The sequence below is a fragment of the Lepidochelys kempii genome, chromosome 5 (genome assembly GCF_965140265.1).
Source record: "Lepidochelys kempii isolate rLepKem1 chromosome 5, rLepKem1.hap2, whole genome shotgun sequence".
NCBI lineage: Eukaryota > Metazoa > Chordata > Testudines > Cheloniidae > Lepidochelys > Lepidochelys kempii.
Genome location: NC_133260.1, coordinates 101,400,001 through 101,421,296, shown reverse-complemented (window position 1 = coordinate 101,421,296; position 21,296 = coordinate 101,400,001). Strand labels below are relative to the sequence as shown.

Here is a 21,296-nt window from a genome sequence, read left to right as displayed (position 1 = left end):
GAAAAGAATAATTCTTAATGTTAGTTGTCTCTAAAAAGTGTCCAAGCTTAAACAGCACAGAAGCAGTTCACTATAGTCTCATGTGCAGTAAGTCATTTTGATTTGTTTTTGGGGAGAAGGGGGTTGTTATTGTTTTTGTTAAATGTAAGGATGAGTATTGGCATAAGAATATAAGGTCCCTGCTTAGTCCATTTGCAATTGAACTACGTTCTTTTGATTTCTTATGTCCTGAGGAGTTCTCTCTTATAAAACAGCATTCAAGTATTCTATTTTAACATCCCCGGTTGTCTGAGTTAAGGGGCAAGGCAGACCTTCAGCTTTAGGTTCTATTATAAATCTTCCACAGTCACAGCTTTCCCATAATTATTCTGAGCATTAGAATCTTCTTTTGTAATAAACATTCAGCACTAAAGCCATAGAGTATAGCTATTTGGCATTTTCCAGTGAAGTGCAAGAAATTTAATAAGTTATGTCTTTATTGCTAATGTACAGTACCAAGCAAAGTCACTTTTTTATATAATTGCAAGGGTTTCATAGAAAATGTGTCCCTCCTCTTGTTGCCCAGTAGTTCAGCTGAATTGCAAATATCACTTACTTATCGCATGTCAAGTGTCATTCTAAGATGATGTATTGAGTATTCTAGAGTCTGAAGAATCAGATCTTTCATCATAGTCATCTTCTGTATAAATAGGTTGTTTAGACACAATTGGACATCCATCATCAGGGATTGAGATCCTGGGGTCTTCTGATGAGCGAGTCGGAAGGACAGGTGAACTTCGGAACACACTGGTAGAATTACTAGAGAACGGGCTGACATACTGGGATCTCAGCTGGTACTGCTGCTGCAGCGTCATGGTGTTCCATAAGGTGACATCATTAGGTAGAAAAGGACTGGACTGATTTCTCGCCAAAGTGTTCCTCAGCATCAGTGGGTATCGTGGTGGCTGTGGGAAAGGGTGCTGTAAAGGTACAGCCAAAGGATTTGGCACAACACTACTAGAATCAGTGGAGAATCTCAATGTGTCTGGAACTCTGAAGGCTGATCCTACAGACCACTTAGAAGAGGAAATAGGATATGAACTCAGCGTATGTTCAAAAATGTGCCCATTGGAAGGCAAAACAAGACTGTCTGATTCTGTAGAAGTTCTGTCCCCACCAGTTACTGAAGATCGGCTGGACAAAAGGACCTCAACAGCACTTACCAGATCACCCCCACAGCCTTTCAAGATTAATTCAAGCACGGTTGGCTTTTGGTTGGGGAAGATTTTTTTTAACACTTCAAGAGGAGGCCTGTTGGCCTTCAAACTGAAAGGCAGAGAAACTGTCCCCGATGGACCTTCTATCAGGAGATGATTCTGTTCTGCGTGGTACTTGGGACTACCTGGTCTGCTCTCTGTGCTGCCACCATTTTTCTGGGCTGCATAACCACCTTCGTCCACTGACACTATTTCAGGGCTCTCGGGAGTGAAGCAGCTTTTGGCTTTTGTCACATCAGGGGAACTCCTTTGGTCTGTGTCTTTGTCACTGTAGGTCTCAGCATTATCTGTTCCACTTGTATCACCCAACCGTTCCTCAGTCATGTCTGTAAAGTAGAAGGCAGTTGGGTTAAACCTTTCACAGAGCCCAAAAACTTTTTTCATACATTGTATTATACATTTGTTAACATGAATGAAGCAAGAATTTACTGAAGGAAAGAATATCCTGAGATTACAATAAATGGTTGAATGAAGTGGAGATCCTATTTCCATTGTGCCTACATTAATAACCTGTACCCAAACCCCTCTCTCTGTGTCACGCTAAATGATACGATACCAATGCTCAAGCCAGCATGGTGCTCTCTACTGAGGACTAGCTGACCTGAGGGGAAATGCACTACGCATTTGATACCCCCTTGTAAATATCTTCATCTTTCTACATTACATAGAAAGGGAATGGGTTTGGTTAACTCCATTTCTGCTAATCCTGCTGAGTGCTAGATCTGCCATTCCTAACTGGGATTCCCAGTCGTAAGACACCAGTACATCAGCTGAATGCCAGCCTTCCCCAAAGGCATTTTCACTCTTTTAAATCAGTATTCTCTTAGGACCACATCATGCTCTTAGTGAATGGACTGTGCACTGAAGTGTTCTGAGGGGACCTGGGGCACAGAAATAAACCCCACAAGGCCAAACAGCATTAGTGAAGCCATCCATAAGTACTACTGTCTCAAGGCTGAAGAAGCCCTCATTGCCAGCACACTTTTCCTCTGCTCCTACACAAGCCAGCCCCCTCCCCACCGCTGTTCCTTCTAAGCTGTGCGCACAGACAGATCCTAAACCCCACGCACACGGCGAAACACCCTGCGCACAAAAATTTGCACAGAAGAAATATTTGCACACACGGCCTGCCAAAAATTTGCACAGAAGAAATTTTTTGCGCACATGGCCTGTCAAAAATTAGGGGGAACATTGCTCCCCACTCTGAGCCACATAGTTCCCCCCAGTCCATAGAGCACAGCTCAGTGACATGCTGGGGCAATAGCCTCTTGTCTCATCTCTCCTACACCTGCACTCTTACCTTGTGCAGCAGACTATAATATTCCCACTATGTCTGGGAAAAGGGAAGGGGGTAGAATTTGCCCCTTAGATTCATGAAGCCCTAGTTCTCTGTATATCAGTTAGATTATAATCTATTATACCCTAATTAATTTAGTACACTATAGAGAAGGAGGCCAAGATTTTCCAAAGTGACTAGTTATCTTGAGTACCTCACTTTTTGCATGTCCAACTTGGGATGCCTTAAAGGTGTCTGATTTTCAGAAATGCTGAGCAACTCTGAAAATCAGGCCCCTTTCAGGGCACCCAAAAATGGAGACACCTAAAAATCACTGGTCACTTTTGAAAAACTTGGCCAGAATGTGGAAAGATTTTGGAACCCTTTTCAATGTGACTCCTTGGTAGAAATAAACAAAATAAGCCAGGAGAGTTGGTTCGCTGGCATTTTTTAAAGAGAAAGGTTTCAATATATTTTGCTGGGAGATATTCACTGTTATTTCGCTAAGGACCGATTCCGCCTGCCTGACTCATGTAGAGTAGTATCCTACTCCCTGAAGTACTCCAGTGATTTTACTAGAGCTCAGCATGGAGTATGTTGTTGATGGTAAGGGTGAGGCTGGCAGAACCTGGCCCTAATTGTTGTTGTTTTTTTAAATAAACACTGAACAAAGCCTTCAAACATTTTGTTGCAAAACTGCACTAAAATGAGGGTTTATTAACCTTACTAGCACAAGGAAGCAGCCTGGAGCAAGCAAGGAGCTTTGGGGCTGGAAATCATGCTAGTAACCACTCATTCAAAACTGTAAGTTACTTCAGATAGGCTTGCAGACAAACAATCTGGAGTGCCCCGTCTGTCCACTGCATGGAATCTCTTTCCTAGTGATCACCAGATAGGGGAGTGTTCATTTTCTCATGGTGCTGATTAAATGTATTATTATTGGTCAGCTCAGCCTCTGAGATCTGCTCCCACGCAGAACAAGGGCTTAGTGATCTTTGTGACAACATCCCCCTTTCCCAGGTCTTGAGAAAATTCCCAGAGCTGGGGCTGTATTACTGTTTTGTCACACATACACATATCTGCTGTGAGGGAGCCTTCCTCTGCAGGTTGCCTTGGGAGCCTGGGGTAGGCCCTGGTAGTGAATTTGATTGGAAGGAGAGATACTGGGGCTCCAGAACCAGCACAGAGATTCAGGGCTTATATGGGAATGGTCCTGGCCTCCTGCAGAACTCCTGGGATATGCATGATTCATTCTTCAGGAGAGCAAACCCCATTTCCCAGATGGAATAATTGCAGAGGAATTCAGCAAGTCAGAAATCCTTGTGGAGATTTCATCCCCCTTAACTCCCTCTTCCTGGAAATCCAGTGTATATGAAAAATATTAAGAAAAGTTTGGTTACCTTTAAAGTTTGCTTTTTAGCATCTGTTTTGCAATATCAAGCTCAGGCCCTACCATACCAGTTTATGCACTATGGCCATGTCTGATGCACAATTAGGCTATGAACAGAAGTTATAATTTCACATGCTGTTGTATCAAGCAGAAAACAATGTGTGTGCACTTCCTGCGTGCTCCATGTGTGTCATTTCTGTCTTAGCAGCAAAAGAAAACAGGGACAGGGAAACAGGAAATTTACCCACACACAAGCAAAAATGATATAAACATTTTAAAATTGATATACGTGTGTGTGTACAAGGTAATTGTGTGTAGGCCAGACATTATTAGAGGAGAACTCTTGGTACTCCATATGCTACCCACCTTCATCCTCTGCAGACACCCAACTGCTGCAGTGTGCTGACTTTAAGGACCTGATCCTGCATTCTTCAAGTGTAGCTTCCATTAACATCAATAGGAACTTTACATGTGGAAAGACTGCAGGACAGAGCTTGGGAGATAAGCTGCAGCAGCTCTTTCCCCTGCGTGGTTATTTCTGGTACACAGACACTTGAGGAAGATAGTATGGTGGTATTTTTTCTTGTAAATTGCATGCAAGTAAGTGTATTTCAGAAGTATTCTTAGTTTCCAAAATGTATTTATTGCTATGTAGCTTACATTTAATACTGGGCACCATAACCTAGCAAATATATATGGGAAAATATATTCATATTACATCTCCCAAATCAGTTAAATACAGCTCTGGCCTTGTGAAATTATTACTTTATGAGTTTTATGTTTTGGGGGTGGGGTTAATTAGCTTTCAAATTTTCTACTTTGTCTTTATGAAATTTGACTTAAAAGTGTTTTCAGATTCTAGACATTACATCTATTGAACTAAAAATCTAAAAGTATGTGCATACTCTCTGACTTCAGTGACATCCGGATAGGTTCATAATACACATACCCTATAAAAATCCTTATTCCTAGCCCCGAAACTGGGCTTGTGATTGGTGAAACATGCACTACATGCAGGAGGGGTATGCATCTCCACGGACTGCCCACATCCTCCTAGTATCAGAGTCACAAAGGTAGATTACAACTATTTAAATGAAATATTTGTTCCTCATTGTTACTACTTCACAGGGATTTTCCTTCCTACCCTTAGTAAACATTTAGAAAATTATATATAGTAGGGTTGATCCTATTCTTATAATAAAATTCTTCTCTGTATGGTTGTCAGTCAAAAGCCTTTTTCCTGCTGAACTGATCTGGATGTGGCATGCACCAATTCAAAACTCATGATGACCTGTAGATGTCACAAATGTCTAGTTTCTTTGACAGGTCAGATGGTGACTGCCTTGAACCACTTAACAGGTCATGCTGATTTCTTGCCTGGAAGGCAATTTGTTTATTTTGTGCAACTTATCTGAACACTAGTTCCTCTAGCAAATGCATAGATGGTATGCAAGTGGTGTTTGGCAAAGGGTAATTTTTGTTGGTTCATTTCCCTCTTTTTGTGGGAATGGTTGAGGTTAGATTTTTATGTATTTGCAATGGGCAGAGAATAACAACTGTTAAATAATGAAGGAGTTGGAAAGCTATATTACAAATCCATACAAATATTTTGATAGTGAAATGCAGAAATGTAACATGCAGACTAGCCACATCTAGGGCTTTAATTTTATATTACTCCCAAGTATAGGATGAGTCTTCAACTACTAAAATATAGATTTAACTAAAAATGAATGTATACTTTGTTCTTAGCCCACTGTATCTTTCTGTGATATTCTCTAACTTCTCCTGAAGGTGATCTGTATTTTATAGAAATAAATCTTGGCTTCATGCAACTTTTAGAATTGTTTTTAATAACACATATGCTGTTTCAGATTGCATGCATTCAGTGCCCTGTTTTGTTAGCCCTCAGGTAACCAGAGAGAATAGCTTTCCTTGTTTATACTAATAATGGAGAACTTCCATAACATGTCTCTCTCTCTCTCACTCACTCACACACACATTTTATAGCAAGATATAGATATATATACACAGAGCAATGGGAGAAGCGTGTGTATGTATGGGCTGTAAAGATGTAGACATACATGGCCACAGGGATTGTGAGCTCTAAGGGAGATGTCTATACAGTATATCTCTTCCTTACACATAAATACATTAAAGATTGTGAGATTTCATATACTATGATAATGGGGCCATGTAAGTACCCATGAAAGACAGCCAGACAAAAAGCCATTCTCTCCAGTTCATTCCTTCACTGAAAACATGTTTAATCCTTTGGGATAAATCCTGCTGCCCTTAATAGTCCCACTGATAGCCCTTCCCGAAAATGGGTCTAAACTGTATCTGATTAGGAGGGCTCTACCTGCAACCCAAATTTACCTGGAGCCCACCCCTAACTACTGTTATCCCGGTTTCTGTCCCCGTAATGACCTGACACGGTAAATACCGTGGATCCCTATGAAACTGTTATAATAGTCACTACCCCAAAAAAATCCGCAGCAGCCCATTTCATTGCAAACTTCCTCCCCTCTTTGTAAAGGCCTGTGGTTCCTGGGCAGATGGAGAGTGATTGCTCCTAAGTTATTTTTTTCCCCACGGGCAATGTTGTGCTGTGAGTTTTAAGCAAAACCTAGCACTTAAATCAACGAAAGGCCCAGTGTGGCTTCTTCATAGTATTTGTTTAGAAGCACTAATAATTACTGAGGCACAGGGAGAGGAGACCCATGTTTATGGGAAGGGTGAAGATAGGAGGAGGAAGAATTATTTGGAGTGGCACAAGATGGTGTAATGTAATGGGAAGAAATTAAGAAAACTACAGTCTAAGGAACAGATTCTGATTCCCGAACTGAACTTTACTGGGAAAATAGCCTTATTGAAGTGATCAGGACTACTCCAGGAGTAAAGTAGTCCAAGTAAAGGGTATTAGAACCTGGCCCTAAATCAGGACACACTGGATGGCTCTAAAGCCCAGAGTTATAAAAGATGGGACAAAGCACTGGCTAATATATCCTAGGGAACAATCCTGTTACCGCTCTCCAGTATGCTATTCACTGTGGTATCTAGGAACCATACTCTATAGGGGAGAGAGGATCTAAAAGTTGTCTCCCATCTCCAATTTCTATGACTCTGTGAATTAAGAAAAGTACCGGACTGGTGAATCCGGTTTTAAAAGGAACGATCCAGAGGGGTGGTCGGCTGTTTTGAGGTATATCAGCCTTGCTTTCTATTGCCCCCTGATTGTAAAGGAAGTCTATTTACAACGAACGCAAAGCAACCTGCCTGGCAGTTTCCGAATGAGCCCCGTGAGTTGCAACCTTAATTAAAAATGAGAGAAAGCAGAGTCATTGGGAGGGAGTAACTCTCTGAAGGGCTTGCATCCAGGGAGGCAGCGGAGGTGCAGATAAGCAAAATCTCCCTCCCTTTCCACGAAGAAGTGCAACACCATTGAGGGAAGGGGCTGGGAGAGCTCCTGACAGATTGATTTATAAAGATTTACTCCTTTTCCCCCCGTAAAGCTGTTAGCAGAAAGTGCTGACTGGCTGGCAGGGAAAAATTTCTCATCAATGCTCTTTGATTGTATTTTGCAAACAAAATGCCTGTTGCCTGGTAACATTTCACTTGAGCCTGACCTTCTCCAAAAGTTATTGCTATCAGATTCGATTTACACTGTCCTCCTGTGATTACAGTAATCTTTTAAACTGGGAAGTTCATATATCAGGGGGGAAAGAAAGTTGGGTGTGCAAGTCAACATCGCTTCTGTCCGCCAGATTTATATCCTGCTGGCGGAGTTTATTTCTGTTGCACTTGCTGGAGGGAGCAGAACCGGGATTTTCCTGGCATTTCCTCCCCCAGACACACAAGACACCCCTCCTCACTCTGGATTTGTAAGCGTCCCTGGCCTGTTCTTTAGCAGGATGGGGAAGCGAGTACGGCATGCAGAGATTTAAGCTTCGGATGGGGTGGTGGAGAAGTGGCAACGCTTCTGCGGGTTACTGGTGGGTTTGCAGAGAGCTAAATGTGTCGCTCAGAGTGGGAATAGTGCTTATAGCCCAGGCCGGGGAGGGATGACTGAACAAGGGGACCGAGAAGTTTGGGGGCTGGAAGTCAAGGGCAGGGCTAAGAGCCAATAGCAGATGAAAAGAGGGAGCTGGACTCCAGGTTAACACGACTCGAGCTAATATTCAGTGAGTTCTTTGGCTGGCAGCTCAAGCCGCGTAGCCGTGTGCGGTCGTCGTGTGTAGCTGTGTGATGAGGGAGATGCTGTGAGCAGGGCTAGAATCTACACACACACACACACGGGCATGTTTAGGAGAAGCTTTGGTCGCGAACTACCTGTTTAGAAATCAACGGGCCACCCTCTGAAAGAGCGAGCTTTTAACCCAAATTCTCGGCTATTACAATTAGGCTCTGATCCCGTCCCCACCGAAATCAGGGACAGTTTCGCCCTCTGGCCCAGTCTACACCAATCCTGCATTATCTTCCCCCTGATATTTACTTTCCGACCCGGAGCGGGACCCGGGTCTGATTTAGGAGGAGTTATGGAGATGGGGCTCATTACAAATCCTTACAATGACAGGCGCTGGGCCTGCCCCAAGGGGAGGTGGGAAATCACAACGCCCCACGCCGCGCCACTGGTAGCTGTTCACAGCCAGAACTAACCCAGAATAGAAGTAACAAAACTCGTGTAAATCAGACAATCCATCGGAGCGCGCAGGAAAGGAGATGGCCCGCGGAGACCTTGGTCCTACAGTTGCCCTGGAGGCTCCTTCCTTTCTGAGCTGACAGCAGAGTGCGTGGGGAAGGGGGGAGGCCCCTGCAGCAGACCTTGGGGAGGATGGGAAAGCCCAGCTGGTTCCACAGTGGCAAGGAGAATAAAATAACCTGTGGCACTGAAAGCCGTCTCTGCGCCTGGCCCTGCAAAGCCTGGCGCACCTAAACTAGCCTTACTCACCCAAGTGGAGTCTTTGACTTCCCTAGGGGGGTCATAAGGCTCTACGAGATCTGGCCCCTAGATTCCTTTCCTCCCTCCGACGCTATCATTTAAATCTTGCCCCATTTTGTTCGGGGCGCGGGGGAAGAGCCTGTTTCCCTTCCTTTAGCTCCGATTACAGCGATCCAGTGTTAATTCCCCTGCGGAAACGATCCCACCCAGCCAGGGCCCCACCGACAGATTTGCTGTAAGCAACTTCATTTCTTTCCTGTCCTCTGGGAACGATGACAAGTGGGACAAAATGCCAAGCCCTGGCTACAGTGCAATGAGCCTCGGAAGACCACAGAAACTTTCCTGACAACATTGCAGCCAAATTGACTTAACTCTGCCAGCGCTCCTTCCCTAGCCACTGGAGAAGGGGCGCGCAGCGCAGCTCTAGGGTTCTGGAATATCCGCCCCCCTCCTTTCCGAGCTAGAAAGGGAATGCGGCCTGTAAAAGTCCAGAGAAGCAGCCAGCTCAGGGTTATGGGTTCCCTCGCTCTGAAAGGACCACGGAAAAGATCTGGCGTTGAGAGCTGATCAGCTCCCGCTTTGCTTTCTTTTCCACCAGCCCCTCCTACATCGTTGAGGTGGAGGGATGCCGACTGGGGAAGGAAGGAATAATGGGGGTGAAGGAGAGCACCTAACTCCAGTAACCCACCTTTGCAATGACCCTTATTTTTGGCTCGCGGAGCAAGCGGGCTGGGCTGAGTCTGTCGTTACAGAAACACTCAAGAGCTGAAAGATGGCTGTGGAAAGATCGTCGCAAATCCAACTCCGTTTCTTTCTAGGGGTTCGTGGCCCTTTGGGCTAAAATTCCCTCTAATCGAAGGCTGCAGTTGTTTCAGTTATTAGTGTCCAGAAAAAAATCCCTGTAGATATATTGAAAATAGCTCATACAAGTTAAACTACCCAATGCGCAAACCATCTTAAACCCCTAGATACATGAATAATAATTAATTGAGGGGGAAATATTTGTGACCGATCTACGTTCTGTAGCCAGTGGTTTGTTTACAAGAGTTCTGTGTCTTTTATGGGCTAATTTTGGTTTGACCCGCTGAAAAACCCTCTCTGGGCCACACCCGTTCATTTTGTGCTCCTGTTGATTTCACCTGGAAGTTTATGTTTTAATAAGTGTGTGCTCTTGCCCTGTACTCGGTGAAAAAGGCTTCGGTTTGTGTTTGTCCCCAGAAAAATGTTTCTTCCACGCATCAGCCCTGTGCTATTTGCACTCAGCAGCAACACCGCTTCACTTATGTACCCCTTTGCATAGGTAGTTTCTTAATTTTAGAGAATTAAATGGAACTAAAGAGAGGGAATATGTCTGTATTTATGTTGCATGGAGGTCAAAGGAATCTCAACTATATAAACACGATGCCACTGTTGTCTCGTTTTCCTTCTGACATGTCTCGAACTCTTATGACCGGCTGCTCTTCAAAGAAAACAAACGTGCCCGTTCCCTCCCTTATTCTTTTAATGACGCTGCATATTCAGTGTTTTATTGCGTATTGTTATGGCTTGGGGAATTGTTCTGCAGCCTCTGCCCCTGGAGATGGGAAAGGTTACCCCTTCCTAAATGATTTAGCTGAACAAAAAAGTGCAAGCCCTAAAGTTTTCCGGGGATTAATTTCAGATTTGCAGTGATAATGGGATACGATGTAAGTTCCGATTGGTTTCGAGATGTTGGACAATAAATAATACATATATTAGTCAACTGATACTAGTACTATATGGCTAATAACATTTACTACATGCGTTTCCTTTCCCTTCCCAACAGCCCATTCATTAGTTAATTTCAATGACGGAACCATGGATATATATCGGCATTCATTTACTCCGTACGTCTGAGGCACAGAAATGGGTTCCCACCAAAGCTATCAACTTAAACAAGAATTGCATTGAACAGCTGTGCACCCAAACTGGGTAACTCCCAATTGTGCGCATCCAGGAAACGCTGTACGTCACAAGCCCCCTTCCTCAGCAGAACAGCAGCTCGGGCCGAAAACTGCTCATTGCGGTCTGGTTAGTTGTGTGTTGATTTTCATCACCTGGTGCAAAATAATCAACTCAGCGGTTTAATTCGAAGCCCGAGGTTTAAATGTAAAGTGTATTCCGGCCTCCAAAGGTGCCCATCGGAGCGGGAAAGAGACACGTTGTTCTACCTAAACTGTTTTCTCCACCACAACACAAAAATAGGGCAGCGTCTAAAAAACAGAGCTGACTAAAGATCCACCTGATGAACTGAGTTATTGCAAAGGCGCCAGGCAGGCGCTATATTGGGACTCCGACTGGAATCGCACCGCAGCCCCTCGCCTTTGCAAGCTCAGACCTGGCGCATTAGGAATCTGTACCGCTTCTGTGACATGCAAAGTGCTACCTGACCTTAACGTGGCCGGGCTGTAATTCTGGAGCAACTCCTGAGGTCCTTACTGTCTATCGAGGGTCTTGCACGGGCACTCATCACCATAACATGGGAGCCCCTCACTCGGGGGCCCCACCCTTGGATCTCTCACAAGTAAACGGTCTTCATTCACATTGCTACATCCCGCCGATTTCAGAAGGACCACTCACTGGAACCAGCACTGTTTGCAAGTGTAAAGGTATGCAGACGCATGGCTGTCCATGTTTGCCCCGTCCTTACTCGGGCAGCCTCCCATTGGGGCATGACTGAGTTACAGCCAAGGGAAGGACGTGGCCTGAAGTGAGTTGAATCAGCTATTCGGTTTCCTGTGAGGAAAGCCCAGGCTGAGACTCTGCTGTGAAATGACACCGCTCTGCAGCCTGGCGAATGCTGAGGCCGGGGAAGGGACTGGGGCTAGGGGGGGGTTCTACCCGCTCAGTCTGATTCCGTACAGTGCCCGTGTGCCTGGTCAGTAGCTGTCGGCTCTTTGCAGGTTGAATTCTGTTTCCTTCTAATCATTTTTCAGTGGCCATGGTTCAGGTTTAGGGAGCGAGTCCCGGGCCAGTCAGCCCAGTCACTTTCAGTGTGGTTTAATAATACAAAGTCCTGACAATCGATCCGATTTATTAAGACGCCCCCTCGCCCCAAAAAGCCAGCTCATCTCTCTTGAAAGCCAGCAGCTGGTCAGTGCCCACTTCCCCAAACACCCAGGCCCGGAATCCGACCCCCTCCCCGGGCACCGCCGTGAAGCAGAAATCATTGCTGGAGAGCCGGTGGCGCGGCCCTGGGGCCAGACTCGGGCTCCGAAGGGACTCTCAGCCCGCGGCACCGGCCCGAACTCCCCAGAGCGAGGGCGGTCCCCGCAGCTGTCTGCAAAGACCGGCAGCTGCGGGTCTGGACCACAGGCTCCCTCCGGCTCGGAGCGGGGCACAGCGCTGCGGAGCCTGCGGCCCGCCTGCCCCCGGGGGGCCCCTCCCGACCTGCTATGGGGAACTCCCCCTGCCCGCTGCCTGTTACGGAGCCTGGCCCCGTCCCTCCTCCGGGCCCTCCCCGGCTTTGCGGGGCCCGTGGCCTGCGGAGCCGCCCCCTGCCCAGGCACCGAGGGGGCTCCTCTCCTGCTGGGTCCGGGCCCCCCCGCGCCCGCCTGATGCCCGCGGGCGCTGAGGAGCCCCCGGGTCGTGCCGCCCCATGCCCCGGCGCTTACCTGCTTTGGGGAGCGGCGCCTGCAGGGCGGCGGGCTGCTCGGAGGCCCAGCGCAGGGCGGCGGCGGCGGCCAGCTCGGCGGGGGCTCTCTGCGGGGCGCAGTCCCCGCCGGCGGCGGCGGGCGGCGGCGGGGGCCCGGGCAGGGCGCGCAGGGCGTCCGGGAGGAGGCTCTCCAGGCTCTCGTTGGCCTGCTGCCGGCGCAGCGCCACCTGGGCGGCCATGACCCGCTGGCGCTCGATGATCAGGATGCACTTCTCGCAGGTGCAGTCCTTGAAGCGGCAGTAGCGCTTGTGGCCCTTCAGCCAGGACAGCACGCCGTGGTTGCGGCAGCGGGCGCACTTCGGGGTGCGCTGCAGGGGGGCCCGGGGCGGCTGGGACACCGGGCCGCCCATGTACAGGTACGGGGAGCCGTAGCCGTTCATGCCCCGCGCGGGAGCCCAGCCGGGCCGGGGGCAGAGCGGGGAAGGGGGCGGCCGCCGGGTGCCGGGGAGGGGCCGGGGGCTCTTCGCTGGCGAAATCCCGCCGGGCGCTACGGGCGCGATCGCATCCAGCGGCTGCTGCTCCCTCCGCGGCTGCTGCGGGCAGGTTTCCCGGCGCCGGCGGCTGGGACCCGGCGGAGAGCGCTCTGCCCAGTGCCGGAGCCTCCCCTCCGCGCCGCCGTCTCCCAGCTCCGCTCCCCGCCCCTCCGCTCCCTGCCCTTCACCTTCCCTGCAGCCCGGCGCCACGGGGGGAGGGGGCGCGCCCAGCCTCCTAGGCAGCTGCTGGGGAGTGGGGGGTCGGGGGGGTTCCCTCTCGAGTCAGGGACAAATGGTCTCTCCCGCCCCCAAGCGAAGTCCCTGCAGGAAGGGGCAGGGCGCTGGTGTTTCTCCCTCCCTGGGCAGGAGACTGGTGAGCAGGTTGGAGGTTCAGCTGGGGACCTGTGAGTGCCCAGCCCACCTCGGTGGAGGGAGGAGGCGAGGAAGGCAATGACGGGATTTGGTTTGTTGGGGAAGTTTCTCAAGTTCAGGCAGGGGGATCAGAGTCTCCCAGGACCCCAGATCCAGGAGCCCCATTCAACACCATCGGCATACGCACTTCAAAGACGAAGGCGCAGCCAAGCAGGCTCGCTCCCACCAAAAATAAATAAATACATAAATACATAAATAACAAGTTTCCTCAATAAAATTATCTCTGCCCCTCAGGGCTGGGCAGAGATGTTGAGGCTTTTAAAAAGGTATTTGCTGAACTCATTCATCTACGTTTCAGAGGACTAAGGTAAAGAGAAGCTGCATTAGAAATGAACATCTTGAATGCTGCCATGCTTAACTCCCCCCCCCCCCCACAGGCTCTTCAACTGCCAAGCTCAGATCACATGTCATTCAAAAATCTAAGCCTACACTTATTATTTAGTTACGGGCTGCATCATGCATCCATTCTTGCTTTTTGATGTTCCTCGCCAAGATGGCTACTTGTATGTAAACCGTCCCTGTAGAGAGGAAACACAATTCACATCAAATTCGCGCAGCCTCTTAATTCATTGTTTGATGCATACTAGTAATCCTTTTTTAAAACTTCCAAACACAGCGATGTTTCACCTACATCACTTAACAAAGATATTTCTCAGATGGCAGCGAGAAGTTAAACACAAAGTTTAATGATTACATTGCAGGAAAGAAAGTGAATACAGTTTGTGGAGGACAGGCTTACCACAGATGTTTATTAGAGGAGTGCATCAACATTTCATTTGTAACTTGTTTTCTTAGGGTACATATAACCTTCTGCTTGGACATTAAATTAATTTCACTGTGTAAAGGACTGGATGCAACACTTCGAAGTTTTCATACTTTATTCCAAGAAATAAATAAATAAAAATAAATTATGTTTATACTGGAACTGCTATTTTAAATTAATTGCCTAATTAGCACACTTTAAACATATATTGCTAATTAAGGTCTAAAAATATTTTGCCTGGGAGAATAAAAGTGTGATGTATGTGTACAGCAAAAATGGTCTTTCATTCTGTTACATATTCCATTTTTAAAATGCTTTATTCCGAATTATGTATCCAGTTTCGGGATGGGTTGGTTCATATTTTATTATCCGGCGGGCTTCAGGGACCACATCCTGTTTTAAAATTCATCTGTTGCTGACCAACTTTACTTTACCAGAAAACTGCATTTGATCCGGTGTAGGATACACTCCATTTTCTTGCAGCACAGACAAATAGGAATACAAACAAAACCTTTCTTCTGCGTCGTCTGTCGTCTGCATTTCCTTTCTGTTGCTTGGTATGAGTCTCACACTGAAAATAGCCCACAGACCACCTTGCCATGATTGTGTAGTCGCTACGGGGAATTTTAAACCCTCTGAAATTCTTGCAAAAACACAAACTAGATTAACAGGAGTTTTTTTTTTTTTTTGATAAAGTAAAATGAGTAGCGACATTTAATCCATGCACCCAAATAAATACCTGAAAGGTTAATTTTAAAACAATGTAAATATGCTGCACAGCAATCTACAGAAGCCATGCGCGCATGAGCTAATGAATTCAATACATGGGATTGCACTGAATGAACGACTCCGGAAAATGAATACATTTTTAATAATTTGTAGTGTAATACATGGAACAACTGTGGTGATTAATTAATGGGGCTCTTGGGGGATATATCAATATCTAATTGAATTTTATCTAGGCATATATTGAGATCCCCAAATGAAATCTTTCTAAAATATGGATGTTTTGTACTGTATTCCAAGGTTATGGATTTCATATACCAGCCCAGGGAGTCTCTCAGCAGGTCTGTCAGCTATCTGGTTACATATCTATCTCTGGTTTCAGAGTAGCAGCCGTGTTAGTCTGTATCCGCAAAAAGAAAAGGAGGACTTGTGGCACCTTAGAGACTAACACATTTATTTGAGCACAAGCTTTTGAAAGCTTATGCTCAAATACATTTGTTAGTCTAAGGTGCCACAAGTCCTCCATAGCTATCTCTCTACCGCTAACATTCACAGGCATACTTAGGTCTGAGGCCCCCCTCTCTCACTTGAGTGCACATTGGGAGGTGAGATTGAAATACTCGTTTGATATAGTGCAGTAATCCTTTTCTCATATTTGATGGGAATGTTTTTCATATCCTAGTATTTGACAACATCTCCCTATAGGGACAGGTTTGTATTTATGTTAGTAAAATGTCCCCTGCCTGAAAGTCTATTGTAACCCAACACCTGACAACCCCGAGTCCCATTTCTGTTTTTAGAAAAGGTTTATTCAAGCACATAATGGGATCCCAGCAGAAAGCCTTTCAGAAGAAGGGGCTATGGTAAACTTCACCACATGAACTCCGTTACCAGGGCTATTAAGCTTTTAATTGGAAAATAGCAGAGGAAATTTCAAGGTGACTATAACGTGTTAGCAGTTAGTGCCCAGAAGAATAGATTGAAAGAGAATGAATGTGCAGAGCATATGGTCCAAATAACAGTTAGGGGAAAGTGCCTGGTTCCACTAAGTCCAGCAGCTTAGACTTTTATGGGAAAAATCCTCCAAGAAATCAGGAAAGATGGAGTGAAAAAACAAATGTAACTTAATTGCACTGAACCCACTGACAACGTGTTTCCATTCGATTTTGATTTTTTTTATGATAATCAATGGTGTGAGCGCTCAGTTTGACAGACAATGGTTAGAACGCCTAGGGAATACAATTTCCAATGATCACTTAGAAATGCTTTTGCAAATTACACCTGGACGTGTAACCTGGACGTGTTATCGAAAGCCAAACAAAAGCAGCCATCTGAATAGTATGTTCATATTATTATTTTGCACTTGAAGTGCATGGATCTTCAGGGAAGGTCTTGGTTTGACAAATAATGTGACATCCATTGAGGCTTAACGACAAGGAGGGAATTCGTCTACGTTTATCTATTAACTACAATATAGGACTTATTAGGAACATTTATAATTACTATCTGTATTTTTGGATTGCATGAAATTGGGCTTCAGATAGATCCTCATGCAAAGTTTACAAACGTTTCTCACTTCGAGATTTGAGTAATAGAGTTAGTTTCAATTACATCTCAAAGATGCTCTTAGCTAACGTCAAATTAAAAGGAAAAGACGGATGAGCAGACACTTGCCCTATGATTGGTCAGTCAGTCAGTCAGTCACTTCAGATGGCATTAAATGTTCGTGTTCTCACATAATTACTTGAGGACAGAAACACATATCAATTGGGATGGGTCCTCCAACGAATAAAGTGCGCTGCATTGAAATCAGTGACATTAAATACATGGCAGATTTCAGAAACAGAGGGGCTTATCCTGCCCAGGATCACACAGATAATTAGTCAAAGCTGCCTAGCAAGCAGCCAAGGAAGCACTAGAGATCTGAATAGAATTAATAAAGGTCACTGATTACCAACCATTCGTAAACATTTTTGAAAGAAAGGTGACGATTTGTATTTTCATGTTACACCCCCTTTGGCCCCCTGCAGAGAAAATGTTCCTGAAGTTCCCTTGGACTGTCTTTAATGTACAGTATCCACAAATCTCGCCAGTTCTTTTCTTTACATCCGGCTGAGATCTCGAAGGAATGAGAGTGTCGTCGAAGTTAAAAAGCCTGGTTTGGTGGCACTAAAGTACAGCGCCGGTTGTTCTGAAAGGCGAATGTGTTGCGCTTGTTTTTTTAAACTGGGCCAACCGTGTTCCAGGAGGTATAATTGCCCCCAGTGATAATGCTGATCCTAGAAATAGGCAACGCTCGGCTATGCAACAGAACAATGAACGTACCTCATCTCTGATGGCCTCTTTCCCACTGTTCTTTAGCCAGTGCAGCGAATATAACGTAATCGCATCAAACAAACCACCTGCCCCAGAGAAGCGTGTTAACCCCTTACACAATCTGCTAACGAGACCATCAGCGATGACTAAATAGTTTGGGACAATTTTAACAGGCCGTGTGACAAATGTGATGCTGAGGGCTTGGTTGCTCAGATGGAGCTATTTCTGTTTGAGGATATATAAAACCCAGGGCTCCACAGGCAAGGGAAGAAAATACCCCCCCCTCCCGCCCCCAGCCAGCGGAAGACACCTCGGTGACAAGAAATCGATGACAGGTTCGGAACTCGTGAACTTCGGCGCTCGCTGAAACATTAAAGTTCGTCGGTTACAGCAAAAGGCCGCTGGCTCAGAACTCCGTTTAGAAACTCCGTTCACGCGAAATGCTCCACTTCACGGTATCTTCACGAAACTGCACAAAGGGCATTTCCTGCAACTCGAGAACCTGAAGGAATCTGAAAGAAAAAAGTTTCAAGTTTTCCAAAACCCCAGGGTTCAGGTGTTTTTGCCTTCCTCTTCCAAGCGAAGCCACGTCTCCTCCCCGCACATTATCTCCACCATTAAAAGCCAATACTAGTCTGAAAGAGAGCTAATTTTGAGAGCATTAGGAAAATGACTGCCTCCTTTCTACAGCTCGCTCGATGGAAAACAAGAAAAACACCGATATCTCACGGGGGTGGGAGGGGAGAGAATCTCGCTGAGCATTCCTGGAATATGAGATGAAACATGGAAATATTTGCAAAATAAACTCACACTTCATCGGTAGTGCTGAGACTTCTTCTAAAGCGATTCGATGTTAAAAAACAACGCAATCAAACAAGTAAACTTTCGGTTGGCATTTAATTGCTTTAACTTTATCCCGTTACTTCCATACACCCAGGTAGCTTTGAAGCAATGTTAACACATCTGATAGGCCATTAGAAATAGGGTCTGTGTAATAATGTGGAACTTTAAATACAGGCGAACGGGGGGTGACAATATAATATTGAGGGGTGTTGCCACTTGCTATACAAGGGATCAAGCAGGTTTCTCTCGTGCTGTTGGAGGAGTATCAAATCATGAAGAAACTCTTCCTAACGTGTGGAACTGGGCTACTTTTTAGATGAGACGTTCAGCCCTTTAAAAACCATTGCTCACTTGAGAGCTCGTGTGGCAGGATGTTTTGCACGTGTTTGACTAAAAAATGACTGCTTTAAATTAGCAAATTTGAAATCTAGTTCTTTGAACCACTTGCGAGAGGCTAAAAGCCCAATGGACCTTTGCTACGTGGCTGCCCTGCGTATCCTGTAACTTTCTTTTCTTTATCACTCTTTAAGCTTAAACACTGTGGGTAAATACAGCATAGCTTCTAAAGAAGAGTGCCTAGAATTAAAAACGCAGACAGGAAACATAGTCCAACGCTCTACACATTTACCTGGGGTACTGGTATCTCCCGTAGAAGTATTACCGGTCTCGTCAGATGTGCAGATGCTTAGGACACTTTAAACACTATCTAAATATATCTTTGGACAAATGATCAGACGGAATGATCGGGTGCTTTTACCGCTTTTTACAATCTCCAAGGAAAAGTTGGCGTTTTGTTTTTAGAAAGCAAGTCGGTTAAATAGAAAAACTTTTAATTAACACTAAAGGTGAGCCCTTCCCTTGATGAAAGGACATGTTCAAAGAGGGCGGAGACGGGGATTTTAGGACGTGCTTTTCGAAGGCAGCCCGAGAACGAGCGTGCGAATTTTACCTTTCTTTGTTACTCTCAGAACCTGACGCTTATTCGAGTCTGTTTTTACAACCCGTATAGGCAATTTCCCCCCCTGTTTGAACTTTCCTGTTCATCAGCCTTCAGAACTAACTGCCAGGAGCGCTGTTGTGCAAAGCCAAGGTTTAATCACTTCTCTGGCGGAGTCTTCCAGCCAGAGGTGACAAGACGCTGGGATGCCGTTCGGGGTCCGATGCCGAGAGAAGGCGGCGAGCAGTTAAAGCAACAAACCCCGCTGCTGAGTTGGTCCTTCAAGTGGATTGGGCCAACGGGCCCTTCCTTTCCAGGGGCTTCCATACTGGGGCCCGATCCTGCTGCCAATGGTAAACTCTCATTGATTTAACCTGCAGCAGGCAGCCTGCCCTTAGGCTAAGCGCTTTCCCAGCAGTACCACCGGGGCTCCAGGGGCAGTCTTCAGCACATCCACCAGGCTAGGGCATCCCCTGTTAACACTTAGATCGACCCTGCTGTCTCATGGGGCTCTGGCTGCTAACTAAGCCTTCTAGCCGTCCTTGGGCTATGTGGAGACTGTCAGGGCTGTTTAAGGCTGCTACCGTATTAGTCATTAAAAAGCGCAGCGGCATCAAGGATTCAATCCACCTACAGCCAGAAACGAACAACATCCAATGCGAACATTGTTCCATCAGAACTAGCCGGTTTTTCCGCTGTGAAATTGATGCCTTAAGGGAGTTTAGTGGGTACTGTGCCCTTATTCAGGCCTTACGGCCAAATTCTGCCCTCGGTTGGGACACGTGTGACCTCATTAAGTGAGAGCAGAGTTTATGCCCTGAGTAGACCAGTTGTGAGAGGGGCAGCATCTATCCCTTAAGAAGTTCATACCTTTAAATAAAGCTATCTGGGGAAAACTCACGGGGTCTGATCCTCAACTGGTATAAATTAGCGTCTTATTGGGTATAAAATAGCCCCCTATTCTTATAGGGTGGACATTTGTTCACTAGTAGCATCCCTGAAAGAGAGGGGCCTGATTCTGGTCTCATTCCACTATAAATCAGGAGCAACTCTATTAGCGGAATGAATTTACATGGGTGTGAGATCAGAATCACCTCCAGTAAGCGGCTGTTAAAAATCAATTACTTCTGCGTTTGGTTAGCTCTTGTCACCCTCTGACTAGACCAGCGCGTGCCGTGGAAGCTATCAAAAGAAGAAATCGGATCGTGAGCAAAACGGGTGCTGACGACCTGTAACTTTTAGGAAAAGTGTCCAGGCCCTTCTTACTGCATCTCTAACGCTACTGATCTCACTCTCTCTTTCTGTCTTAGCAAGAGAGGGGAGTTGGGAGGCGCCGAACAAATCAGTTTCAATTTGTCTTCACACAGTGCGCATCATCCCAATACAAGGGCGATCCCATTAAGTGGAGCAGGGTTCATTTTTCAGTCTTCTGGCGTACTGCAGGAACATTGCAACAGAAACAGCACAACGTACTTCTCGGGAGGTGGCTCAAAATTACTGTGAGCCAGGAGCAGTGGCAAAAAAAAAATAAAAAAAAAATGGCAGAACGGCCGATTTTCTGGGGACATTTTACTGAGCGGAAAATAAAAGCCCCACCGTAGCGACTAATCTTCCCCTCGCTCCCCAAAAAATCGTGCTTGAAAATCCGAGCGGGTTCCTTACTCTGCGAGGCATTTCACGATCGGGGGTGCTTTACCATGTACATATCGTCCCTTCCAACACGAGCTACAATTTTTAAAAGACGGTAGACTAAAGGACGCTAAATTCAGCTGCTCATGAGGAATGTCCCAGGGATTCCGCCTGAGCAGAATCCACTCGTGAGAAAGACGCACCGAGCCACTGACACGAGCAGCCGAGTGGGGAGGCTGCGGTCACATCAGTAGAATTTCTACACCTTTGATTTAAAAAACAAAACCCCACACCCCAACATTTCAGAGTATCGCTACTAATACCAATATGGCCACCCGCCGAGATTAACCTCTAAAGCAGTCACACAGCTGCGAGGCTTTTGAAGTGCATAACGGATTAGCCACCTAATCTCACCGAAACACGCCAAGCCTGGAAAGGAGAAACTGCCCAGACGCGTCGTGTTGTGTTAAGGTCATAACCCCCTTCCCAGTTTGCTGCACGGTGACTTCGCAGCGGTAAAAGTTCAAGCAGCCTGCTTGCATATTAAACATAACACACCGCTTTAGGACCAGTCCTGCCTTTGCTATTTGCTTTCCCCTGGAGCGGGGGGAGGGGAGACACCCTCTATAAATGAGGAAAGGGT

The 21,296-nt window shown here is 46.2% G+C and overlaps 1 protein-coding gene across 1 annotated transcript; it reads right to left on the bottom strand.

The window, feature by feature from the left end:
- Positions 1-554: 554 nt before the first annotated feature.
- DMRT3 (doublesex and mab-3 related transcription factor 3) lies at positions 555-12,914 on the bottom strand. Its single transcript, XM_073346246.1, has 2 exons — positions 12,494-12,914; positions 555-1,582 (listed from the first exon to the last, which is right to left on the bottom strand). Exons 1-2 carry the CDS (start codon positions 12,912-12,914, stop codon positions 618-620), a joined length of 1,386 nt encoding a protein of 461 aa, XP_073202347.1. The 3' UTR covers positions 555-617.
- Between the last annotated feature and the right edge of the window lie 8,382 nt (positions 12,915-21,296).